The sequence below is a fragment of the Sardina pilchardus genome, chromosome 1, assembly GCF_963854185.1.
Source record: "Sardina pilchardus chromosome 1, fSarPil1.1, whole genome shotgun sequence".
Lineage (NCBI taxonomy): Eukaryota > Metazoa > Chordata > Actinopteri > Clupeiformes > Clupeidae > Sardina > Sardina pilchardus.
In genome coordinates this window covers 38,911,409-38,938,676 of record NC_084994.1, presented here as the reverse complement: position 1 = coordinate 38,938,676, position 27,268 = coordinate 38,911,409, and the positions used below count along the sequence as shown (strand labels likewise).

Here is a 27,268-nt window from a genome sequence, read left to right as displayed (position 1 = left end):
GGTCTAACGTTTGCGCCTCTCGCTCCGCTTTAACCCTCTCTGCCTGGCCCTAGGCTGAAGTGCAGGCCTGCGTGGAGGAAAGGCGGACAGCAAGTGGATTAAGTGTTCCAGAGTGCCGGGACAAAACGGAGCCATTCCATATTGCCTTCCACACGCGGTCTGTGTACAACACCTTTCCTACATCTGGGGGCTTAAGATTAAATAAAATTAAAAATAAAAAAAAAGCACACCAACACACTTGAGGTTTGTAAAAATAACCAACTTTATGTTCCCATAGTACTAAGACAGCTTTACAAACAGGAACGATATGCACATTAACTCTCCTGCCTCCTTTCTGCGTGGCGCTGCTGTTTCTCCACATTATCCCTTTCCGCAACAGCAGCAGCCAAAAGGTCACCCTCACCCTGTGCTGCCAATCAAAAAAAGAAAGGGAAAAAAAATGAAAAGAAAAACATAAAAAAGCAGCCTCTTTCATTTCAGAAATACTCCACCGTTCACATTTTTCTGACAAGGGAGGGGGCGGGGGGGGGGGGGGAGGGTAGACCCATTGACTGGTCCGGCAAGCTCCACCCCTTAGATACAGAGAAGAAAAAAACAAACAAACAAACAAAACAAAAAAAATCGAAAAAAAAAACAGAAAGACTTCAAACAAGCACATTTTGTGAACCATCTCCCAGGCACACTCTCGTACTCCTACATAGAACCTGTGTAAATGTATATTACATATAAACAAACAAACAAAGGTTCTTGTTTGGGGTGGGGGTGGGTGTGGGGGTGGGGATGGTTGGGGCACACAGGGGGGTAAAGAACAGTGAGAATTTTGTTTTATCAACTTCATGCATCTCTCTTCAAAGAGAGTGGGAAAAAAGTATACGTGTGGTAATAATTATAATATATATATATATATATATTTATATATATACCATATGTTAATGTATATCAATTCAACACAAGTCAAGATGGATATCAGACAGACAACACACTAATTTATTTGTATAAAATGCAGTCGTGTGTAAAAATGTGATTTTGGGGACAGTGGGGAAACGCTACAGAGGGACGAAGGAGGACTGGAAAGGGGGGGGGGGGGGGCTGGGGGGTCAAGGATGGTGCAATGTAACGGTTCTCTCGTTTATAGATTGGCATTGATTTTGGTCGACGACAAAACAGTGGAGAGACTCCATGTCACCACTTCATACATCTGTTCCTCCTATGATCAATCTCTTTTTAGCACGCGCACGCGCGCGCACACACACGCACACACACGTCACACAAACCACACACACGCACACAGTTTTGATCAAGGGGAGTTTCCACGACCCCCAAAGTTCTTTTGTTTTCTTCCTTTTGATTTTTTTTTTTTTTTTTTTTTTTTGTGTGTATCAACCTTATTTCCTGAAAAATCAAAAAGAAAGAAAAAACAAACAACAACAAAAACCTAAACAAATAAATCAAAAATCTGTACAGGTGACTCGTTCACACGCCGTCCCGTCTTTTTCTTAACTCGCTCTCTCACACACTCTCTCTCTCTCTCTCTCTCGTTCATGCTGTGTTGCTTCTGGGGTTTCTTCTAATATTTGGCGTAGCCTCGGCAGGATGCTCAGTCGCACATCTCCTCGGGCAGCTCGTGGGGGTTGAGGATGCCCGGAACGGACATCTGCAGTTTGTGCTTCTCCTCCTGGGCCTGTCTCAGCGACGTCTCCCGCTCCTCCAAGAACAGGTCGCTTGTGTCCTCGCCAGCAAACTCCTGAAACAACACGGCCAGAGGAATGAAGACACAAGCTTTTCTGTTCAACACTAGGAAGTACCAACACTTTAACAGCTAAAACATCTGCCGGAGGGGGTCATTTTGACCCTTAGGTTTTATATGCTGTACTCGAGCATTATTTTCGACCAGATCCTGTAGCGGCAGACCTCATTTGAAGAAAAACTTCTAAGACCTCTAAGAGGCGACTTTAAAGGACTTATGTTGGTGAACAGCAATGAGTTGATGAACAGAAGTGGATGACTGACCTTGATCTGTACGAGGAAATCCCTCAAATGCTCTTTGAACGCAGGAATGTCCTGATTGAGGCTGAAGAGTCCAGTGACAAAGATCTTCACCTGGGCACTGCAGACAAGCACACAACCAACAAGGAAACTTAGGAACCAACCATCAAATTGCAGTAGCAACTAGCGACATTACGCTAATACTTATGGAACTGCGGTCATCGCAGTCAAGCATCCAGATTTAATTATGTTTGTATAATTTACTGGGGAATGAAGGTCTATGGGGATGTTTCATATTGGTGACCACTGACAGTGGTCTACAGTAATTTCCTGTGTATTAGCCGAATTGTGTATAAGCCACAGGACAGTGTTTTATCCAAGCTAAAAGAAACAAAACCATATTAACACCATATTAACTGCCCCCGTGTATTTACCTCTTAGCTGAAGAAATTGAGCAAAACCAATGTATAAGCCGCGGCTAATAGTTGGGAAATTATGGGCAGTTGCTGTTTTTTGACAAACAAATACGGGGTAATTTAGTTTCTTGTCCAACTTACTCCTGCAGATGAGGGAAAGCCGTTTTGAGCAGGTTAGCCACGTACTCCTGCACGTAGGCCTGGTTGTTGGCCGCTGAGATGGTGTTGAGAGCAATGCTGATCTTGCCCTCCTCCACCAGGTTAAACATGTAGGCCAGGATGGAGGCATGCATGGTCAGGCCTGGAGAGAGACACACAGAAAAGTGCTGAGCATGCGTGTGCATCAAGGACAATAACAGAACTGATCTGGGACCAGTGTTATATCAACATATAAGATAAACATAATTTGATTTAAAGAGGAACTATGCAGGATTGGCGATTTCATCTCTGGTTTCGGTTTCGTTGTTCGTTTTCGCTCGTTTTATGCTTGCATTTTCTCTGCAGAGCTTCCCCGACAGCTTTAGCGTGTATATTTATACATGTATAGGCTATATTTAAATATATAAATTGCAAGCGTGGTTCTTCGTCTCAGACTTCCAGATGTAAACAAAGAGCGATCGTCTTCTGCAGAAAGTTGCATAGGGTCTCTTTAAAGGCTTTTTAAAAGGATTTAAGGATTTTAAAACAAGATTCAGGACAGACAGACATGATAAACACCTATCTATCTAGTCATCTAGCACCAAAGACACTGATCTGAAGTGATCTGGGACCAGAGTTATGTTCATAAATCAGATTATGACAATATGTACAACTTATAAACTAATACAATTGTGACATTACACTTAAGCTTGTATAAGCTTGTGTCTAATCTGACAATTAAAATCTGGATCTTTCTACTTGTCTAGCTGTCCTCCAAATGTGCATTTCCTCAATGTAATGCACACAGTAAGAAGTCATACTGAGCAACCAAAGCTCTTTCTGCAACACGGTCATAGAAGCCCAAATTTTGCACTAAAACCAGATTCAGGACACGTGTCTGTCTACTCATCCAAAACGAACCCTTTCGACCTCAAGGGCGGCCGATCTCCAGCAGATCTGAGACGGTTGCCCGGTGGTGACTCACCGGCCGTGTGAGACGTATCCGTGACGACGGAGAGGATGTGCTGCAGGATGTCGCAGAAGTAGGTCTGGTAGAAGCTCTGGGCGGCCGCCTCCTCCTGCGTCACATTCTGGAGGAGCGTGTAGAGGATCTGCAGGCCTGCGGGTCAGAGGGGTGGACAGACAGACAGACGGACAGACAGACAGACGGAAAAAGACACAGTGTTGTTAAAAGTGCAACTCCGGCGAAAACTGACCAAAGGGTGTTTTGTTCTGAATGAGAACACATCACCGTGGACACAGACTGTGTTTTTCGCTGATCAAGTACTACAGAGCTAGCACCAGCATAAGCTAGAGCACAAAATCCCAAACAATGGACAGAAAAGACACGTTGTATGGGTTCTAAGACAGGTGTACTGACCGGTGTCGGCCACGTTGCGCATGGTGTGCTTGAAGGCCCAGATGATGGAGTCCAGCACCAGCTTGAACTGCGCTGGAGGGATGGACAGGAATGCGGGGAAGCACTGGGAGTTGACCGCCTGCAGCAGGTAGAAGAAGTGCGTCCTGTGCTCGGGGTACTCCTCAAAGTCCTGCGGTGGCGACGACGAGAATGCACGCGCGCACACACACACACACACACACACACAGACGCACACACAGGGAAAAAATAAAAAAAATAAAAATATTGTAATAAAATGACAAAAAAACCCATAGAATTACATAGAAGGATGTGCTGGTTAGGGTTTGGCTGAAACCGCTACAGACACTTTTGACAGACAGAAAGAACCATGTGACGGAGTGAGCTGAAGGCAAGTGCTGGAACAGCTGAACCCTCACCTTATTAATCATGTTTAGGGTACATTCAAACACGGCATCAAATATCTTGGGGATCTCTCCGGTGATGTGCCCTCCCAGCTTGTTGACAATGGTCGCCATGGTGCTCAGAACCTCTGGTTCTCTGGCTGCCGGAACATTCCGCTGGTAGTCAATCAGGACGGCCTCCAGCAGGGGTGGGACAAAGTTCTCTCCAACCTGCGAGAACAAAACAGAACGGGAACAAAGGTTGAGACACATTGAGACAGATCTCAAGCATGCTATTAGTGTCCTCGCTCATCCTCAAAAGTTCATTCAACCTTTATTTCATGCTCGGAAATACAGTTGAGGGCAGTCCTCTGTAAGTAACAGTTTCTGTATATTTGTGTAATAGTAGTGTATATAATTGACATGAATGTTGTTTGTTATGCTGCTTTTTTAAAGGTTATTTCTCTGTCAACATCTCTTGTTGCATTAAAAAAGGACAGTCTCAGAATGTGTGTGTGTGTGTGTGTGTGTGTGTGTGTTTCCTGACTGACCATCTGGGGGTCGTTGGAGCGGCTGACCCAGCCGGAGATGAGCTTCAGCGTCTCCCTCTTCACCGTGCGCATGCTGCGGATCAGCGGCTGCTTCGTCACCATCTCACCTGAGGTCACAGCACACAGGAAATGACACGACCCACAAAACACAAGGAACTCGGAAAAGGACAAAACCCACGAACAAAAGTTGATCAAAAGAGGATATTTAAGGTACTCTCAAATTTGCAAACTTTGGCAAACGTTCTAAAAGGCTAGCAAAACAGTGTTCTGCTTGTGTTGAGTCTGCCATGGCCTGAACAATTGTAAACAAACATTCTGTGGTGGTAGTTTTCCGTGAACGGATAACAGATTGTTACTGTTGAGATGGAATGTATACACAAAAGCTTTCCAATTCAGCAGTTCAAAGTAAACGTGTTCACAGAGGCACGCGAAGGTCTGCCTATGTTCATAAAATGAAAAAGCACCTCAAGGTCTCATCATGGCATTTTTAAACATTCACTGTTAACAGTTTGGTGAGAACAGTGAGGAAAAAACTCCTCATATTTACTCTCTCCTTGGTTTCCACAGCAGGCTACAATATCAAAACGACTCACAGTCCATAATAATTTATCTTTCTAATTGCTCTCAGATTACATTAGATTAGATAAGATTCGATGCAACTTCATTGTCTCTATCTCTCTCTCACACTCACACTCTTGAATTTCCCCCCGGGGATCAATAAAGTATCTATCTATCTATCTATCTATCTTATCTATCTATCTATCACACACACTCACCATTGGTCTGGATGGCAGAGGAGATGTTCTCGCTCAGGCACTTGTAGACGTTGAGCATGTCCAGGTAGATGCGGCCCAGCTGCACCACGAAGGGGTGTCCGACGGCCTTGCAGGCGCGCACGTTGGTCTTCAGGATGCTGCCCAGCTGCCGCACCGTCTCCGGGTCCTTCAGGATGTCCACGTTCTGACACGACACCAGCAGAGGACGGGCAGGGTCAGAACATGCATTATGTGTGCACAGGCAACACTACACTCTTCCTTCAGTGTGTGTGTGTGTGTGTGTGTGTGCCTAGGCAGCCGAGTCGGTGAAAGTGTACAGAATACTCCTGCGCGAGGGGGCCAGAATATGGCAACATGTTTTTTTGTTTGTTTGTTTGTTTTATTTTCCCAATTACTGTAGTGTACAATTGTTTAATTGTATAAACAGTACAATACACTAAAGGTTTAAATCTTCATAGCAGATATACATGTACTGATCATATTATACAATTAGCTCTACAAATTATGCCATTGGCACTTCCATTGCATTCCAATGCATTCTTTACCACCAGTGCCTACAACCCCTGGGTTACCCCAAAGTGCCTACAACCCCTGGGTTACCCCAAAGTGCCTAAAACCCCTGGGTTACCCCAAAGTGCCTAAAACCCCTGGGTTACCCAAAAGTGCCTACAACCCCTGGGTTACCCCAAAGTGCCTACAACCCCTGGGTTACCCCAAAGTGCCTAAAACCCCTGGGTTACCCCAAAGTGCCTACAACCCCTGGGTTACCCCAAAGTGCCTAATAATACCTACATTTCCCGCACTCACCTTGGTGGCCTGCTGGATGATGCTGTCCCACACCTGGTTGGGCAGCAGCATGTACTTCTCGATCAGGTGCTCCTGCACGGCCTGGTCCGTCTGTGCCCCGATCATGTAGCCCACCGCCTCGTAGAACGTGTGTACCTGTAGCGGAGTACGACATAATACCGTTAAATGAGGCAGAAAGAAAGCATCCACGGTAGAAAATAGGAACAAATAGATAGACCTGCAGACAAACTTTTGTCGAGAGGTCCGCATTATTAACCAAAGTTTAGTTCCCCTGTTGCCTGCTTCTGAGGATTTCTGACCTGCTGAGGCTGGAGGTCACAGATGATGGTGTTGATGTTGTTGAGGATCTCGTCGATGAAGGGCATCACCTCGCCCACCTGAACCTGCACAAAATGCCGCCGGCACTTCTGGGCGATCTTGATGAAGGTGTCGCACGCCATGTCCTGCACACCGTCGTGGGTCTCTGCATCGGTCAGACAGGACAGAGTTAACGAGAAATCAGGGGGTGGAAGGGAAGGGACGAGTGTCCATGTCACTCTCTGGCACATCGCTAAACTGAAGCCCTAGAGCAGGATTGAAGATTTACACTACCGTAGACATTTTTTTTGTGTGATTAAACTCTTTACCGAAAGTTTTACAACATAAACAAAACGACACTAACAAGGATACATTGACTGTCACCACAGTAAAAGACAAAGCACTTTACAATATAAATACCACTCTTAAACAACTCTAAGACTGACAAATACACACACACACACACACACACACACACACACACACACACACACACACACACACACACACACACACCTTATGATTTCCAATTCTATCATTTATAGAGAGGGGTGACCTGAAGAACTCACCGTGCATGAACTCAAAGAGCTTGTTGACCACAGTCTTGAGGAACTTCCAGTGGGCGCGCAGGAACCGCGGGTACTGGCCCACGATGTACATGATGTTGGAGGCGATGATGGCTTTGTTGTCCTTCCCTCGTTTCTGCTCACACAGGCCCAGGAGGTCCTGTGGCGCAACACAGCCGAGCACACACACACACACACACACACACACAGTTCAGTGTTTACCATGGAATTCACAGCAGAAAAAAACAAAACAAAAAAACATTGAAAAAGGACACACACAGCAAAAATGACACTGACTACCAAAACTAAATAAACAAACTTTACCCCGAGTTAAGCTATTCTAAGAGGGCAGGCCCAGACCAGTTTCAGCTTGCTTCAATCAAGTCGAGGGCAACAGTCTAATCTGAGGTGTAGGAACACAGACACTGCCGAGACGCGATGAGCGAAGCAGCATTGCTGATGGTCTCTATTCCCTTTCATGTGCCTCTGTTTCTTACGTGCTTGCAAGCTGAACCAATGCAAGCACGCCTTTGTGAGAGGGTTTAGATAGACAGACAGTGCACCCAAAACAAAGTCAGCATAACAAGAGTGCATCTTTGACAAAGTAACCCATTAGGTGGACTCGATTTGATGTAGCCGCCTTAAAGACTAGTGCATAATGTGGCTATTTCTGAGATTATGATACATTTTCAACCCAGAGTTGTCATGGTTGAAAACGTATCAGAATCTCAGAAATAACCACGTTACGCAGTCGTCTTAAGACGACAACTAATGTCTTAACCCATTAAGCTGGGATGCACCTTGCGAGTGTTTCTCCTGTTCCCAATGTGCCGCCGGAGTGTTTCTGATTCAGGTTTTAGCGGGTGGTTTCAGAAAATGCGTTGGTTTTAGAGAGCCTTTTAATGGCCGCTCTAGGTCTTGGTGGGTCAACTCGCAAACTAGGCATGCAAATTAGAAAACACTCAGGCCGTGCGTCCAAAACGAGTCAGCATAATAAGAGTGCATTTTTGACAACCTCTTTAGGTCACAGACTAGTCATGCAAATTGTGCAAAATTATGCAAAATTATTCATCACAGATATCAGCGTCTGAACAGCTCAATGGTGTTTTTTACCCCCAACGGCACCTTCCAGGCAGCACAGCCTAAAAGGCACTACCTTTAACCTATTCCTAACCTTAACCCCCTCAACCCTCATCCTACCCCTAAACTGAGGGGAGTAATGCCTTGAAGGCAGCGCTGCCTGGAAGGCACCATTGAGGGCAAATAATACCAAAGACCGTCTGGCTGAACAGGTGAGTGGAACTGTAGCGGGGTGGGTGGGTGGATGGGTGCGGCCTGCTGACCTTGATGACGGTGACGAGGAACCTCTTCTCGTCCTCCTCGTGCATGGCCCCGCTGATGGAGCCGATGGCCCAGCACAGCGTGTTCAGGTTCCGCCACGACCACTCGGTCCCGTTCACCTGGTTGTGCAGCTTCTCCGTCATGATGCGCTCCGTGTCGGCGTAGTCCAAGTGAGTCAGGTAGACTGCGGGACGGAGGGAAGAGGAAGTGATATACCAACTCATGACCAAAGGTAATCTAAAAGAGTCGCTTCTTATTTCTTCTTTTGGTTAACAGCCAATTTTGTTTTGGTTAACAGCTGAACATGCGTATCAGCAAAAACATGCTGACAGCTGGATTCAACGTCTACTTCTGTGTTTAACTGAACTTGGCATTGTCGCTGTGGTGCATGCATTTTCATTGGTTGCTCCAAGTCCATCCACTTGGTTAACGGCCAATTTTGTTTTGGTTAAAAGCTGAAGATGCTTATCAGCAAAAAAAATCAGCTGGATTTAACATCAACTTCTGTGTTTAACTGAAAATGGCATTGTTGCTGTGGTGCATGTGTCTTCATTGGGTGCAATCCAAACTGCCATGAAGACAGCTCAATTGTGACTGTTCACAGACAGCTTTCAAGCCAAACCTTAGAGTAAAGGGGCATTCATACCAAGCACGATAACAATAACGATAACTATAAACATAACGATTAAAGCTGTAGGAACCCGAGGACCCCCGCAAGAATGCAACATGTAGCAAACCAGCATTGAAATGGCCCCGAGTTAACTTTCATATTCCTCCGTTTCTTACGTGCTTGCAAGCAGAACCAATGCAAGCACGCCTTTGTGAGAGGGTTGAGCGTGTCAGCATAAATCACTGACCATAAATCATTACGTGACAATGATCCAGCTATGGACCCTGAGGTCACGGAGTTCATAGCTCACTGTGTGACGTTTAAGTAAACCCTTCCTCGGGGGGGTGGCCTACCTAGCGTTTCTCTCATGTTCTTGTAGAGGTTGATCGAGTCGGTGTCCTTCATGAACTCGCGCACCACCTCGCCCTGGTCGTTCTCCACCACCAGCACCTCCTCGGGCTTCGCCATGCGGCTCACCATCAGCAGACGCACCTGAAGGGGGGGGGGACAGTAGGGGTCATTTCACGCTCGGCGGCCATCAAAACTAGACACGGATACGGCACACGCAGGAACACCAGTCTGCAGAAGGCTACACACAACGCTCGTTCACGCTCAGCACTAAAGAACGGATACGAATATGGCCGTGCAGAGTCTTCTGACCGCACTTCTGTCCAACCTTCCATCCGTCCGCTTCTAGCTTATAGATACAGACGGAACAGATCAATGTGTCAGACGTGCAAAGAGAGTGTGAACTAGGCTTTAGCCGACAGAACGAAGGTCAAGAAGAGCCGAAGCCATAAGACAGTAAAGAGGGGCATGGAGCGCTTTAGGAGAATTATTCACAGATGTGGTGGTGGGAGTATTGCTCCTAGTGCACACAACATCAGGGTCAAAGAGATAGCAAGGGTCTTATTCCCACACTAAACAGCAACAAAAATAGGAAGGTAGAGACAGACAGACAGACAGACAGACAGACAGACAGACAGACAGACAGACCAAGAGAGAGAGACAGGCAGACAGAGCAAGAGAGAGAGACAGAGAGACACAGAGAGACACAGAGATAGAGAGATAGAGATAGAGATAGAGAGAGATATCGCTCCCCCACCCATCCAGGTCTCACACTCGCTCACCTTGGAGAGCACGGGCAGGTACAGGTGCCTCCGGGGCGGCACGTCGAAGCTGTGGCTGCCGGAGAGCAGCGGCGAGGTGGAGGTGGAGAAGGGGCTCTCGCGGTACAGCTCGGCCGCCAGGTGGTTCCAGTACTCCAGGCAGATCTTGAAGATCTCCGTCTCCTCCACCTCCGACACCAGCAGCATGTAGTGCAGCGCCTGTGGGCCAGAGAGCAGGTCGTCACACACACACACACACACACACACACACACACACACACACGTCGGGCCAGAGAGCAGTAGGTCACACACCTGCCAACCTTGAAAGAATTTTATGAGTACCCAATACCCGACACCCCCCCCATAACCAAGAAATGCGAGATCTAACGATATGCGTAGTTCAGAACATGGAGTCATACAAGTGTACTATAAACAAGAGCCGCTTCTTATTTCTTTTTTTGGTTGACAGACAATTTTGTTTTGGTTAAAAGCTGAACATGCTTATCAGCAGAAAATCAGCAAAAACATGCTGACGGTTGGATTTAACATCAACTTCTGTGTTTAACTGAAAATGGCATTGTTGCTGTGGTGCATGCGTCTTCATTGGGTGCAATCCAAACTGCCATGAAGACAGTTCAATTGTCACTGTTCACGGTCAGCTTTCAAGACAAACCTTAGACTAAAGGGGCATTCATACCAAGAACGATAACAATAACGATAACTACAAACATAACGATTAAAGCTGTAGGAACCTGAAGCCCTCGCAAGAATGCAACATGTAGCAAACCAGCGGTGAAATGGCCCCGAGTTAACTTTCATATTCCTCCGTTTCTTACGTGCTTGCAAGCAAAACCAATGCAAGCACGCCTTTGTGAGAGGGTTGAGTGGGTGAGCACAAAACAAATCAGCAGATCACTGGTAGAATAAGTCAAACACCGGACTGAGTGCCGTTGAGCCTTCAACACTCTACTGCCCAAGAACCGTCTAGCTTTTGTTTGTTTACTGTTTACAAATTATATTTGGTGGACTATATGGGGCCCATTACATGTCATCTCAGGGCCTGGATAAGTGTCTGAATGTGTCTACACATGTACTGTGCATACCTGTGTTTCACCCTGCATAATACCACTAGAGATGTTACGCAAGGCCAATGGGAACGTCTAGATAACATAGCATGTGTGGTTTTTGTTTTTTTAATGGGTGTGCGTGTGTTTGTTTGTTTTTTTAAGGGTGGGCGTGTGTGTGTGCTCCCCATGCCGTACATATCTGTGTGTGTGTGTGTGTGTGTGTGTGTGTGTGTGTGTGTGTGTGTGTGTGTGTGTGTGTGTGTGTGTGTGTGTGTGTGTGTGAGTGTGAGTGTGTGTGTGTGTGTGTGTGCTCCCCATGCCGTACACACCTGTGTGTGTGTGTGTGTGTGTGTGTGTGTGTGTGTGTGTGTGAGTGTGTGTGAGTGTGTGTGTGTGCTCCCCATGCGTACACACCTTCCGCATGTGTGTGTGTGTGTGTGTGTGTGTGTCTGCGTCTGTGTGTGTGTGTGTGTGTGTGTGTGTGTGTGTGTGTGTGCTGCCCATGCCATACACACCTCCATGAGTGTCTCCCTCAGGTTGGGACGCTTCTCGATGAGCTGGCCGTGCTCTTTGAGGAAGGTGCAGAGGAACAGGCTCAGGTTCTGGATGAAGTTCTGCTCGTCGTCTTTGCCGTTCGCGTACGCCACCCTGATGTTGGTGTTCAGTGGAAGCATCTGGCAACAGATACAGGATACAGAAAATGAGAACCTGAATTCGGGGAGGGCTTAATGTTCGAGACATGAATTCAATGCCAAGTTTACAACTATAACTGGTACACAGGTCTCTCTCTTCAGAGCCAAAGACATGAATTGTATCAATACTAAGAAAACCTTGTTTCTATTTGTTAATGTGTTTTTTTTACACCCACACACTGAGCGGAGTAACAAAAATATGAACACCTTACACTGCACGTTCAGTTAAGAGGCCAGGTTAGGTCCAAGACAAACCACTAGAGGGCGACATTGCACAGGGTTCTGTGTCTGTGTGCATGCATTGTGTAGTGTGTATACTGAGGCCAAGCTCTTGGTTACCTGTTTGAGCTGCATCATGGTCAGACTGAAGAGGTTGACGAACTGCTCCTCGTACTGGTTCACACTGACGCCGGCGATCTCCGTCAAGCACTTCAATGTGACGTTGCGGAACATCGGCACGTTCAAAAACTACAAAAGCGAAGAGAACACACCCAATTGTCAGTTGCTGATCACGTTCTCGTGGCAACGGAAGTTCAAGAGACCCTTAGCGGAAATGCTGTAGGAAAAAGAGGCCCGGCCAGAATGCGACGCGTAGCAAACCAGCATTAAAATGGCCCCGAGTTAACTTTTATATTCCTCTTTTTCTTACGTGCTTGCAAGCAAAACCAATGCAAGCACGCCTTTGTGAGAGGTTGAGTGGGTGCGCACAAAACAATAAGCAGATCACTGGCAAAACACTTAAGGGTCTACGATATAATTTCATTTCAAACCAATGCAACAAGCTCTTTTTTTTTTTTTAATGTGGATACATCTACAAGTTATACACAGCTACGTGACAGCGTGGTCGTTGACGTCACACCTTGCCGTGTTCGTAATCCATGGTTATCTATCTACATATCTATTTCAATGGCCGTATCTAAGAGGGGACTTTGGCAGGTGACGCACCTTGTACACGAGTGTGCTGATGAGTTTGGTCTCGAATATGTAGCCCAGCGGAATCCAGTTGAGGAAGCGCAGCAGCGTCTCCAGGGTGGCATGGACCAGCGGTGCATTCTGGGAGTTCTCCTGTGGGGTGGAAAAGGGAGGGGAGGGGAAGGGAGGGGAGGGCAGAAGATAGAGTTGATTAGTCATCATCATTTCCTGATGCAACACTTTATGTCTCTTTCAGATGCCACTTCAAACAAAACAAAACAACAACAACAAAAAAAGGTCACAGTGGTGAATTTGAGGGGGGGGGGGGGGGGGGGGGGGGGGAGCGGCTGATCAAATACACCTCTCTCCCTTCACTGCTTCAGGGAGGATGGTGCTGGTCTGCTGGAAGAGTTTAGTTTAGTAGTGTAGTAGTAGGAGGAGGAGGAGGGCAAGTAGGAGTAGTAGTAGAAGGAGGTGGAGTAGAAGGAGGAGGAGGAGTCCAACCCAGAAGCAAAACAGAAAATTATCCTGATTATCAAACACAGCAGTTTTGTTGAATGGTTGATCCTAGAGACATGAGGACAGTAGTGTGTGTGTGTGTGTGTGTGTGTGTGTATGTGTGTATGTGTGTGTGTGTGTGTGTGTGTGTGTAGAGGCTCAAACAATCGTTGGGCCAAAGTCATGTGTCCATAAAGCTCATTTGCATCTGCAGTCCCCCCGGGCAACCTCTCCCTTCCTGCACCGGAGGCTACGCTGTTGGTGAGCTGGAAAAGGGCATTACTCAACACCAGGCCACTTCCTTTGTCTCCCATTGGGTGAGTCACACTGTGTACAAACACTGTAGCTTTGTTTGTTTGTTTGTTTGTTTGTTTGTGAGCGCACACTCAGGAAGCAGGAATTGACTGAATTTGGATTACAAATCAAGGGCAGCACCTTTCAGATCGACACTGCATGCAAATGTGCCATCCACAAATCAACATCTCAGAGGAGGATGAGGCATCTCACTCACCATGACAAACTGGCAAAGCTGGAATATTTGGGAGAATTCGTTGCACATGCTGTGAAGAGATAAAAAAAAAAAAAATGTAAAAAAAAACCTGCTTGAGACACTTCTCTTTCGACTTTCAACGGTGAATCAGAAATGAAACAGGAATGTAATCTTTCATTTTAAAGTCATAAACAGTAGACCTAATTAGTATTACGTACATAGTACTAACATGTATTACATATCAAGTAACAAATCAAGACACATAGATTAGTTTTAACGTTAACCTTTAACCTTAAACTCATGATCGAGACCTGAGCAGGGAGGGTCACGTTACCTGTCCTTCAGGTGTTTGGCCTTGACCTGGGTCATCTGCCCGCTGGAGAAGTCGAACACCTCCTCGCTGAGCAGCTTGAGGATGATCATGTTGTTCTGACAGAGGCTCTCGCTGGTGCGGCTCGCCCCGACGATGTCACTGATGAACGTGGGCCAATGCTTGGGCCACTCCTGCTTCAGAATCTACACAGAGACAGACAGCCAGCCTCAGTTAGCTTCAGAGGAATCCCCACACACACACACACTACTAAGTGCACTAAGTACGGGGCTTTGTGATGAACCTTGGAGAGTTAACTCCTGGTGTTGGTGACCTAACGGACGACACAAGAGTCCCACGGCCTCGTGGCCATGGCGACACAAAGCCACAGGGCTCTTGTAAGGGAGGTCTACTACATCATCTCAGTGAACTTGGTCCCTAAACCGTTGGAAACCCCCACCCCCCCCCCAACCCATTTTAGCACAGTCAAACATACCATATACTCACATCTAAGCTCTTCATATAGTCAAGCCCAGTCAACAGTTAAGGGGAACCTTGTAGCGTACTTCGCACAAAGAGTGGCCTTTTTAATGGAACTTCACCGATACATACTATACCTGTAAACTTTTTAATTGCTTACATGGTTTGGGTGAAGCACTGCACAGCATTTAGTCTCATGACCTATTTACTTGGTGCCAAGCATTGCATACAAACAAGTCAGGCCAAACCAATTCAGGGCAGCTATGCCGTTTCCCTCTCTGCCTGTTTAACCTTGCTCGGCTTACACGCGGTACTATGCAAATGTTTTTGAGAATAACACAGCTACTTGTACAACCCTCTCTACTGAGGTGCTATGGAGGCCATGCAACGTATATTGTTCATGTATTTTCTTTGGAAATTGTTTTTATGGAATTGTTTTGTTAGAAGCACTTTGTTACCACACAGCTTAAAAAACAAGAAACCTATTCATGTGATTTTGAAAGCATTCTTGTGTAACAGCATTTTTGTCATACGTGCCAAAAACACTAGCACAGCATTGTATACACACACACACACACACACATTACATATACACACACACACACACACACACACATATACATTACATATACACACACACACACCTTGAATCACTCCACCCTTAGGGTTGAGTGAAGTATTTGCATACCAACAGGCCCAGCCAGGCAATGTGGCTGCTGATTGGTCAACTCTCATACCTGTCATCTAAGCGGAAAACATTGTGGTGTGTGTTGGGGCAGCCATCCAACTTCATACCAACTATAGTCTTCCTTCCTATAACCTAGTTAAAACCTCCATAGCCGGTCCCTTGGGGTTACTGCCCCTCACCCCACCCCACACAACTCCCCATGGGCTGGATGAAGCAACGCTTATGGTCAGTGAACTCAGTTTCCATATTTAGAGGTTTCCCTCATCACTGGGGCACGACAGATGAGCCATGTGTTGACAGTCGTCTACCTTTTGGACAACAATCACGCTATCTGAATTTCTCTACGAACAAACAAGCCGGCCTGCCTCAGACCAACAGGTCAGCTGTGCAACTAGGGGCTTATCCGTATCAGCTCTGAATACAGTGTTATTCCCTGATGGCCCTTAATGACTGGCAATCAGTCTAAACGGGCTCTGCGCTTGACTGTTTTTTAATAAGAGGAAGAGGGGTTACACAAAAAAGAGTAGGCAGGGCAGGCTGGCTGACACAAGATCAGGGGTAGTGGGTTTACCTGGACTAGGATCATGTTCAACTTTGCGATGTACACTCCCTCCTTCTGTGAAACACATAATGGCAAATAAACATGTAAATAAATAGCAAAGGAGAGAACTTTCCTTGCTAGATCTGCAGTAATAAATAAACAAACAGCACTCTATTGCCTGTGTGGTGAGACATTCCTTACCTCTACGCTTGTCGGGTCAGAGGAGGTCTTGATGATGAGCCCCACCACGTACTTCTTAATTCCTAAAAAAATAATAATAATAATAATAAGGAATTCAAACAATTGTCTGCACTGTGGCCAGCTAAGATAATCCTTTGTCGGCGGGTGGGGTGCATTAAAAAGCTTTTAATGCAGGCTTTGTTCAATGCACATGATGCACTCTGGGACATGGCTTAATGCTCACCATCGCACTGGTTTCTGGGTAGGATTTTCCAACGAGTTTTGATCACTGTCTCCAGAATCTGAAGTGCATAGTACTACAAGAAGAAGAAGAAAAAAAAAATGTCATTGAAGTGGAAATTGATACTAATTTTAGATATTTTTTCCACCCAAGGATACATACACAATGTATTGAGCGATAGGGAAACACGTTCAGAATAAGTTGGTGGAAAATGACTTCTTCCCATCAATGCTTTTATCTGCTATTACTGTTTTGTTTTTTTTGTTTATGTAAAGCACATTGAATGAGTGAAATACACTATATAAATAGTGTAAGACTTGACTTCTTGGCCTCAATTTAGTATTTCGATTTTCAAAATGAAATGGGGAAACTCTGAAACTGGGCTTACCTTTGTCTTCATATTCTGTGAGAACTCAAGAATGGTATCCACTCTTGTCCATGCATCAGGATGGTCTTTCAGATTAGTTAAGACTTCCTGTGCCATTCGCTGCTATGGGAAACATGGAAAAATACTGTCAGTGTGGGTCACACACACAGTTCTCATGTGAAACATCTCATGTCAGTGTTGAATAACACTCTTTTGTCCATCATGTGATTTTGACAAATAAACGAATGATTCACGGTGCCTTGATGTTTTGAGTATATTGGCTTCTAAATAGTCTCACCTGTGATCCCACGTCGTAGTACATCGAATTGACCACATTGTCAAGTAAGTTGATGTCTAGCTTCTGACTGAAGTCCAGCAGCTGACGTGCTGTATGGTCCGCTAACATTGTCATCTCTGCTGGCATAGAGCTGCGAGAATGGTCAAAACAGTAGGTCAATGTGGACATCACAAACACATACATTATTGGCTTGCATAAAATTAACGAGCCACTCAATTCAAATGTCCATAATAACAACAGGATTTCATAGTTCTAATATCACAAACGGGCTCGTAGTTTCACTTCAGTGAACGCATGCTATGACCTTCCCCGCCTTTATTCATATTGTGTTAAAACTGTATGTTGGCCAAATGAACAACAACGTGATAGTGAACGTTACATTTTCCAAAACAAAGTTCAAAACGTTATAGCTTTACGATACAAGTAGCGATAATAGGCAACTTCTCCAATGTATGTGGTGGACATATTGATCTTAGTAAAGATTGCTGAAACTGTAGCCTAAATGTTTATAATACTTCAGGTGGTTAACGTTAGTTAATCATTAACACTTTTCTAGCATCTTCGTTGATTTGAGGCTCAATAATTTCGAAACGCATTTGTCGTTGTAAATTAAACTAGCAAAGGCTAGTAACATTAACGCACTGTGCTTTGCTAGCTACGGAATCCAATGACGGACAAGCATCGCACTCCCATGCATTGCTTTACGCATGGCAGCTCTGGTTCATTCAAATGCGTTCAGTTTTGAAAACAAAAAAGTGTATTAAATGTTAAGTTAGTGGTCAAAATAATAATAACATCTTAATATCTGGGTTATACATATTTAATTTGATTTCACAAACAAAAACACCGTAGCTAACGTTAGGCTTTTTAGCTGACAAAGTTGGCTAACTTGCCCCTTACCCAACTTACCTGATTTAAAATACTCCTCGTGTCGATGAAAGAATAGCAGTTTCAGGGCAACTCACTGGCTATTTGGTTCCCTTACTTTCAAAAGTCTTTCTTTAAATAAAAAAAAAGTTATCAGTGTTCCCGCAAATTCTTCAAAAGGTAGCTGACGTTCACGCTAACGACAGTAAGTTATCTCATGATAGCAATAGCAGTATCCTGACGCTGGCTGGTGGTTCTTGCTCATTAGCAACGTGATAGGTCTTACAGTTGCTTAGCAGCTGGCTAATAAACTAGCGAACTACATTACACTATATCTCAGACCAGAAGAGTATTTACTTGCAATTATTGTGCATGTGGTCAATCCTCATCTACGCAGAGGTGGCTACCGTTACCCAAGTAAGTGCTTACTGACGCGTACAATGAATTCGATGTAGCTACGAATTAGCTAGCTACGGCTAGGTCCCCTGTTAGCAACTTAGCTTGCTATGTACGGCCACCAATGACTTGAGTCCTCAAGCTAGCAGGCTAACTATATTTAAGGTGCCATACTGAATACGCGATTCCTGCCCATATACACAAAACAAATCAGTCGTTAGTTTATTACTTTAACTATGCAAAAATATTCTTTTAAAGTAGAGCTCTTTGAAAGTGAAAACCCAGCTCTTCTTTCTCCCATCTCATGCATCAACCCAAGACCGGTTGAAACCGGTTCAGACTGGGATATTCCATCTCGGTTTAGTTTTCAGCCCATAGCGCCGCGTAAAATTTGGACTGTGGACACACCCAATGCGACAGCAGATTGGCTGGTTGCTACAGTTTGTAACAGTTTCCCGGTCTTTTTACGGGGCAGTAACATTGTCACTCCTACAGCCAACACATTACTGCAACATTTGTCCTTGGTCTCAAGTATGAGGCGGGTTTTGAGATACAGACATACGAGGAGCCATCACGACCCTGAACCGTTTGGAGTATTACCAAAAACATGCTCAACATATCAGACCAGGCATCTGACAAAAGCGTGTTGTGATTTACAATTCTTTTGGTTAGAGCTCTACATGAAATATGGAATGGATTTTTATTTTCCCACAGCATGCACATGATGCAGACACGGAGTCTTGTTGTGAAAACTTTATTTGTCACACTTTTGAATTCTACCAGTCCATTGGCATTTGATAGGCTACTTTTAGACATACAACATGTATAAACTTTATGAATTATATTACATTTATAAAGCTACATTATTGCAAGCCACAGCTTTAGCTTACATGTTTTCTCAAGTAACCTGTGCTATAGCCTACTGATGTAAATGTATATTACAATTGAATATAGCCCTCTATGAGTCTGAAATAATTTGTACAAATAATAATTTATATATCTGAAAAATACAATTGCACACACTTGTCTAATATGACCATATTTACAAAACGTCCAGGCATTGATTGTGTCCATCAAACCACAGCTTGTTACTGTCTGTACATCCACCCATTTGTCTGACATCAACATCTCTACTCTACATATTTAACCCCATCTCATCATCTCGCTTTCAGAAAAAAAAGGAAAAAAAAAAACAGTTGAGTGTTCGCTACTTTTTCTGCCCTTGCTACCATGGTAACTGTGGTTGCTCTAGTTGCTCCTGCTGCTCTGACTGTCCTTGTGTCTGTCGATGATGTCACTTCCTTTGTCGCTTTCGTCCCGGTCATCCTCGCTGTAATCCGGGTCGTCGTTGTCATTCGAGGGACTGTCACCCTCACGCCTCTCAGGGTCACTCTCGTCTTCCTCCTCGCTCTCGTACTGACCGTGCTCTCTTTTCCCGTATCCCTCTTCCCCATCTTTATCCTCTCTCTCCTGGTAGTCCTCGTAATCATCTTGATAGTCGTGAAGGGATCCATTCAGACTGAGCGAGTCTGACCCAGCAGCATCCTTACCCCTGCAGCAGCAAGAGTTACACATAGGTTTGAACATAATGAAGTAAATCCTGTCATTTAACACACTGCATTACACTGAGGCAAATTGAAATTGGGATTAACATCAAGTTGGCCATGCTATGTACAAAATGGGCATTTCAGCATTTCTCAGCACAGATTTTACTCTATTTCAGTACGTCTCTCTACTTAAAAAATAAATCACAGAGCTACATCTCAACATGGCTGTATAATGTTGAACGCTAAACTCTACCACATTGCTGACGTGTATTCTTGCCCCCTGTTGTCTTAATAAGGTATAATTAAATGCCCCGATGCCCCCTTAACCCTCCTGGAGGGCAGTGTTGAGGGCAGGAGCCCTTGGGCCTACCTGCGTCTGGAGCCGCTCTGGAGCGAGCGCACAGAGGGCGACTGGCTTCGAGAGCGTCGGCTCTTGAGCGCCTTGTCTTGCACAAAGTCCTCCGAGAGGCCGCAAGCCTTCAGGGCCTCTACGTAGCGTCTCTCTGCAGCCTGCTTCGCATTGTTCTGTGCGAGATTGGGGGGACAAAAAGAAGAAAAAAAAAACATCATGTCAGTTCATGATCCACAGAAGTTGTTTTTTTTTTTCTACCAATTAGATGGATGTGAGATACTGGAGTAGCATACCCTCCCATAGTTAGAAGATCTAAATATAAATTGGAATACATCTAAATATACAAATCCCTGGAGTGTATTTATTTTCTTCATGTCATCTTCATTTAATCATATCATTCATATTGTCTGTGTGTTGGAGAGAGAGAGAGACTGTTTTCTCTCTGTGTGCGATTGAGTCTGTATGTGTGCATGCGTGTGTGTGTGTGTGTGTGTGTGTGTGTGTGTGAGAGAGAGAGAGAGAGAGAAAGAGAGACTATTTCTCTCACATCTGTGACTTTCTCTCTCTCTCTCTCTCTGAGAGAGAATGAGTCCGTCCGCCTGTGTGTGTGTGTGTGAGTGTGTGTATGTGTATGTGTGTCTGTGTCTATGTGTGTCTGTGTGTGTGTGTGTGTGTGTGTGTGTGTGTGTGTGTGTGTGTGCCTTACCCGTGCCACCTGCTCCAGCAGCAGAGGCCTGCCCCTGACTCTCTCCTGGATCTCCTTCATCTCCTCTCTGTACTCTCTCCTCCGCTGCTGGTCCTGCTTCCTGCCCCCAACACACACCAGCCGCCGCCATCAATACATTTACTCATTCACATGCACATTAACTTGCCCATTCATTCATTCACTCACTTATTCACACACACATTAACTTGCTCATTCATCCATGCACACATACACATTCATTCATTCAAACGAATTACACATCAACAAAATTAATTACTTCAAATTGAATTTCTGGCATCTCACCCATGTCAATTTTACTGTTATTTTATTTGCCTTAAAAAAAAAAAAAAAAAAAAAAAAACTGACCAACACATCATCAGCTTCCTGGATCATTGCAAACACTCATTTGGTAAAATGATGATTTGGAAAGGGCCCTAGTGATGTATATCAAGACAAGGTTGTATAAAAAACACACTCTCCAACAAAATTGTCTTATGGACATTTATCTGTAATCAGCTCTGTAATCAAAAATCCTCCCATGAGAATACCAAGGCTGTTTGGCATATATTAAGGGAGAACTCCTTTTTGTTTGTCTTTGCACCAACAGTCCTCTGTGACCTTAATAAGCAGTGAACTATGTGAACATTTGTCAGAATTATCCTTTAAGCAACAAAAAGTAAAGTGACTAAAAAGCTGACAGTTGCATACATACACCACTCCTCAAAATCAGACCCCCCCTCCCCCCCATTAAAGTCAGAGCATGTTAAGACACACTACATAATATTGCTCCGAAAATATTTATTAATCAAAACATTTTCACATTATAAAAATATAAATATATTCAAGTCATTTTAGAAGGCTAATGCAAATTAATCTAAAGTGATCACAGTAAAGAAAATGTGAAGAAACACATGATATGGTTAAAACTGCAGAAACTCCACAAAGAGTCCATCCTGAACGCATTAACACATCTGTGTACATTCTATGTTGTACAGAACATGGAGTCTGAAGTTTCTCTGCAAATCCCTCAAAAAAGGAGATAACATAACCTCTGAAGTCTGTCGATGTAAAATGCAGACATAAGCCCATCCGCAATACTCAGCGCTACCCCACCGAGCCGAGGGCTCTAGCTATCTTTCAAGACAGCTAGTAGTATAAGCTAGCTAGTCGAGTGTCCTGAGTGTCCCGAGTCTGTGATTTGAGGCGATTTGGCCTTTTTCTCTACCCTGGAAATCCAGAGTTCTTGCGAGAACACAATTTGAATATCAAATATCAAGTAAAAAGTGTTGATTCTGTTTGAGATTGACAGGCTTTAATTTTTTTTTACTGGTCTAACACCACACCCTTCCAGTCTCAAGTTGGCCCCTCTCCATGTGTACCTGAACTCCTTGAGTTTGGACGGGCACGTCTCTGCCAGCGTCTGGTGCGGGTCGATGGCCTGCGCCCGCCGGGTGATCACCTTCTGCAGACGACGCTCCCGCTCCCGTTGGCGCTCCAGCCACTTCTTCTCCTCTTCCTCCGCCTTCTGCTTCTGTTCTAGAACCTTCCTGTCTCCGCGGAGATGCGAAGGTGGGTTGGAGGTTTTTGGGGTGGGGGGGGGGGGGGGGGGGGCAGAGGTAGCCAGCATGATGAAGAGGGTCGAGGTGATATCATTAGGAGAAATAAAGGGGGACAAGAGGGGTAAAAAGGCTCTTTGACAGGTAATGGGTTTGCAGGTGTAGGGGGACGTCAAGACACTGAAGTGGAGATTTGGAAGGTCAGTGAGTTTGGGAGAGCTATGCACCCATTGGTATGGAAGCAGTTCAGGAAGTTCTCATTGTTTCTCAAGGGTGCACAGCATTGAGAGGGAGGTCACTGGAAGATACCCTAAACTGTCTAGTAGGGGTTTGGGGATCTTGGATTTCACAGGACATTGTCACACACATTCTACTTCGCTCAGTAGAGACGCTACAGAGGGTCGTCTAGAGCACAGACTAGACAAAAATCATGGCACAAAGTACACACACACACACACACACACACACACACCACACCCTATGAGTTCTGTCACAGCTTCTAGAGCATGTCCACTTTTGAGTCAGAGTAGGGGGGCCAAGAACGAACACAGTACTGCAGTACAACATCAAAAGGCACACACAAGGGTTGGAGTGTTTATGAAGCACCATCCAGAGACACTCAGCAAGACTTTGGGGACAAGTGGTGGCACTAACGGAGGCAGGTAGAACACCAACACGAACACAGGTCCATGGGCACTAGAGAGGGCGCCTCGTGCGCGCGGGCACCAGTTTTACCTGATGGCGTCCTGCCGTTTGCGCGCCGCGTCGGTGATTTTGGCGGTGAGCACCTCCTGGCTGCCGGACAGCGAGGAGCAGAGGCTGGACGAGGAGGTGCGGGGGGCCGTGCCGCCGCCGTGGCGATGCCGGGGCGACGAGGACGGCGAGCTCAGGAACGGCCAGCGGTAGTCGCGGGGGGTCGCGTCCACTTCGCAAGCGGCGGCGGCGGCGTTGCCGGACGCGCGTTCCCGCCGCGAGGGGAGGCTGGACGTGCGCAGGCGGAAGGGCTCGCAGGCGGTCAGCGGCTTGGCCTCGCGCCTGCCGCGCTCCAGCTGCCGCCGGAAGCGCCGGTAGCTGGCGTCGAAGTCCGGCACGTCGGCGTTGATCTTGGGCCGGTGGCTGGCCCGGTCGCGCTCGGCCCGCCGCCGCTCCTCCTCCTCCTGCTCCTCCTTCTGCTTGCGCTCCTCCAGCCGGCGCGCCAGCATGCTGGGCGGCATGGCGGCGCTGTGGAGCAGGTCGCGCGCCCGCATCTGCATCTTGATGGCGCGGTACAGCTGCTCCTCCTTCAGCCGCTCGTTGGCGGCCGCCACCTCGCGCACGGCCCGCGGCACGGGCTTGGCGCGGAAGGCCGGGCGCCCGCGCGCGTCCAGCGCCTCCTCCTGGGCGACGCGACGCAGCTCTTCCTCGCGCTGCTCCCGCTTGAGACGCTCGCGCTCCAGGAAGCTGAAGGGCCGCGGCGACGACGACGACGACGTCTTGGCGTCCTTCGCCGTGCCGGGGCTGGCGCTGGCGGCGCCGGCGTCCTCGCCGGCGGCGTTGGCGGAGCGGTCGCGGCGTCGCTGCAGCTCCTCGTAGAGCGGCAGGCGGACGTGCGCGGGCATGGGGCTGGCGCGGAACTGCCGCTGGCACTCGGTCAGGTCCTCCAGCTGCCGCCGGAGCTCGGCGTTCTCGCGCTCCACCTCGGCGCGCGTCTTCAGCCCGCGCCGCTTGCGCTCGGCCTCGCGCAGCGTCATGTTGAACGGCTGCGGGACCGTCGCGCGCGGACGCCCGCCGCCGCCGTCTCCTCCGTCACCGCTGTTTTCCTCCTCCTCCTCCTTCGTCTTCTTCTTCTTTTTCTCCACCACTTTCTTCCGCACCCCGCGCCGACCGTTGGCCTTGCCGTGGCGCTCGGCGGTGGCGTCGCCAGGCTGGCTCTGGAGCGAGGAGAAGGAGTCGTAGTGCCCGGGTCGCCGGCGGCTTCGGAGGGGCTTGTCCACGGAGAAGTCCTGCCACATGTTCTTGATGCGCTCCTTGGGCGAGAGCAGCAGGCCTTTCTCCGGCCTGTTCTCCTCATCCTCGTCGTCCGACCCGTCGGACGCCCGGCACAGCTCGTGGGCCGAGCGGGACTTCTTCAGACGGTACCCTGGTGGCACTAAGCCGTCACCGCCTCCCCACTCCATCCTGCCAACAAACACACAGACAGATAAACAAACAAACAAACAAACAAAGAAAAGTCACTGGCCATCTGTTTCTAAAGCTCAAAAGGCAGAACTAGGCACTGACAACGCCAAGGTAATCGGTTCACTTCCCCAGGAGCACATCTCGAGTTGACACTCTCAAAGCATGTTATCCTGTGTTGGTTTGTACAAACAGCACCTGTAACAGGTGGACCATGAAACGTTTTGACCAATTTTTTTGAGCTTGCGTATACATTGTTTTGTTTTGGTTTTTTTGCACTCACTGCTGAGCCTGACTTGGTACCTCCGCAACAACAAACATATGAAAACTGTGGTCACGTTTTCTACAGTCCATTTGGATAGTAACTAACTACACACACATTCTTCTGTCCTATCCTGCCTGTGTGTGTGGCTGCACAGTTTCCAGGTAATACCACACATATGTTGACCAAACAAAGCATCTGTGTCAGCATTTGTTTGTTTGTTTGTTTGTTTGTTTGTGTGTGTGGGCACTCACTGCTGAGGGTGCTGCGTGTCGCCCCCCGGCCCTCCTCCTCCTCGGCCTCCCTTCAGCTCCAGCTTCTTGCGGTACATCTGCTCCAGCTGGGACATGGTGTGCAGGTGCGCCGCCTTCAGCTGCTCCAGCTTGCGGTAGTACTCCTCGTTGGAGAAGTAGAACTCGCGCAGGTCGATGTGGTCGCCCGTCACCCGGTAGTCCTTGATCAGGAGCGGAGAGCCCTTTCCCTCCTCCGCCGCCGCCGCCGTTGTCGTCACCGGCCCGTCACACTCTGAGTCGTATTCCATCTGAGAGGACGCGGAGAGGGGAGGGGAGGGATCAGGGGCGTGGTGGAGGTGGATTAGTTAAAGGAAAAAGCATAGATGAGGACTGAAAGTGCAAGAACCAGGACTGAATTGTCATCTAAATTAGAACAACAACAAAAAAATTCTGTTATAATGGTGTGAAATAACAATGTATGTGCTTTTATTTTGCAATTGCAACTATTTCAGATCATTGTAAACAAAGGCCTACTTCAGATTACCAAATGTAATGTGATTCTGAATACCTTTCTTATAAAGACAATAGGAGGAGTCATATGGTATATTATTGTTATGGTTATGGTTATTTAGCAGACGCCTTTGTCCAAAGCTACTATAATTAATCAACATAGTCAGACAAATGCCTCATCACCTCATTTTCTGTTGTATTATTTGTGTTTGAATATTTTGCCTGGACTTTAAGTCCAGTTTTAATTGCTGTTTACCCTTATGTCAGGGCAATAGAACAGAAGAGTATAAGAAAAGTCAAATACTAGAAGGGTAGACTAAAGCACTTAATCTATGTGCTGTTCCAGGTGAATGAATGAAATAATACAAGCCATGAAAAAAAGGTAAACATGACTGAATCTGTACAGTGAGGCATAATAGGCCAACCTCACCGTGGTGGGTGTAATATGAAGAAGACATGCAACCCTCCGTTTAAGCTCATTATCAGAACGTCAGCTTGGAAAGCCATATGGCAAGGAAATCCTCCCAGAGGGCACTTGTCTTAGCAGCAGATTCTCTAACAGAGGCCACATAAGAACCTCCTACAGTAGAGGGGCTTTGTTTACAGCTCCCTGGGCGTACTCCAGCTACTAACAAGATACAAAAGGTGAAACTAGGGCAAGTCGTTGGTTATACGGTCAATAGGTCTAGTAGTCTGTATTTGTTAGTGTTGAGGGCATCATGTAGCCTACGACTGTACACAACCACTAGGTTGATGGAGGGCAACAACAGCCCAGTTAGAGCATCGAACATTCATGCAGCAACAGGTGAATGATCTGACCCCAAGGTCCTTCAATAAGTCCCTGTTTAGCAGACAAACGTACAGTGAAGACATTTTGACAAGTTACTGTATCTTCTTGACAGTTAGCAACGTTAACTAGCTCAGAATCCTTTAAAATGAACGTTAACTATCATCGTAAGTTAGCCAATTAGTCATAAAAGTCTAACGTTGGCTTTTCAAACTTACGCTTATTGTGCTATTGTTACAATAAAATTACCTCTTTCTCATAATCTCGGTTATCCAGTTGTCCCCTCGTCGCGTACGGGAGAACTCTCTCTCGTTCATACAAAGCCAGTGGCGTCTTGGTGTATGGGTCTACCGGCGTTTTGAGACACGAAGTAACGATGATGTTGTTCCGATGATTGCTCTGCATGGTTATTCAGCTGAAGATTGTGGTATTTAAGAGAAAAAGTCTTTCTCGCAAAACTTCCAAGTATGGGAGTGTGCCACTGCCAGGATAGCTGGTTACCGTTACACCGGCATAGTACATCTGACTGCCGAGCAACGACGCTCCGTGGTGAATCCAAGGAAGTGACACAGGGAATGGAGGAAGTGAGGCAGTCAGGATTCCCATTCTACAATCTATGCTCCACTTGTCAACTACTCAACTGCATAACCCCTCGGAGGGGACAGGTGTCAATCACTTTTTTTAAGCATTTGAAGATTAGAACTTAGAAAATAACACTTTATTATGAAAAACTGTTTCTTAACCAATATTTCTTTACCAAATATTCATATTTTATT

The 27,268-nt window shown here is 46.4% G+C and overlaps 2 protein-coding genes across 3 annotated transcripts; both read right to left on the bottom strand.

Annotated features, from left to right (window-relative positions):
- Positions 1–960: 960 nt before the first annotated feature.
- On the bottom strand, positions 961–18,719 carry xpo1a (exportin 1 (CRM1 homolog, yeast) a). Of its 2 annotated transcripts, none has more exons than XM_062544211.1 (25): positions 18,032–18,719; positions 17,123–17,252; positions 16,846–16,947; positions 16,461–16,533; positions 16,238–16,299; positions 16,067–16,111; positions 14,352–14,533; positions 14,039–14,087; positions 13,063–13,182; positions 12,457–12,585; positions 11,941–12,099; positions 10,380–10,577; positions 9,603–9,741; positions 8,642–8,823; positions 7,302–7,458; positions 6,735–6,898; positions 6,436–6,570; positions 5,629–5,812; positions 4,853–4,959; positions 4,338–4,532; positions 3,922–4,090; positions 3,526–3,660; positions 2,544–2,703; positions 2,011–2,107; positions 961–1,744 (listed from the first exon to the last, which is right to left on the bottom strand). In XM_062544211.1, the coding sequence occupies exons 2-25, from the start codon at positions 17,246–17,248 to the stop codon at positions 1,598–1,600; spliced, it is 3,216 nt and encodes a 1,071-aa protein (XP_062400195.1). In that variant the 5' UTR covers positions 17,249–17,252; positions 18,032–18,719; the 3' UTR covers positions 961–1,597. The 2 variants fall into 2 exon arrangements, with proteins under 2 accessions (XP_062400195.1, XP_062400196.1); XM_062544212.1 differs by having other exon boundaries at positions 16,846–16,944.
- A 914-nt stretch (positions 18,720–19,633) lies between these two features.
- fam161a (FAM161 centrosomal protein A) lies at positions 19,634–26,941 on the bottom strand. Its single transcript, XM_062534831.1, has 7 exons — positions 26,742–26,941; positions 25,217–25,503; positions 23,282–24,703; positions 22,370–22,537; positions 20,991–21,090; positions 20,303–20,457; positions 19,634–19,937 (listed from the first exon to the last, which is right to left on the bottom strand). Exons 1-7 carry the CDS (start codon positions 26,895–26,897, stop codon positions 19,634–19,636), a joined length of 2,592 nt encoding a protein of 863 aa, XP_062390815.1. The 5' UTR covers positions 26,898–26,941.
- Between the last annotated feature and the right edge of the window lie 327 nt (positions 26,942–27,268).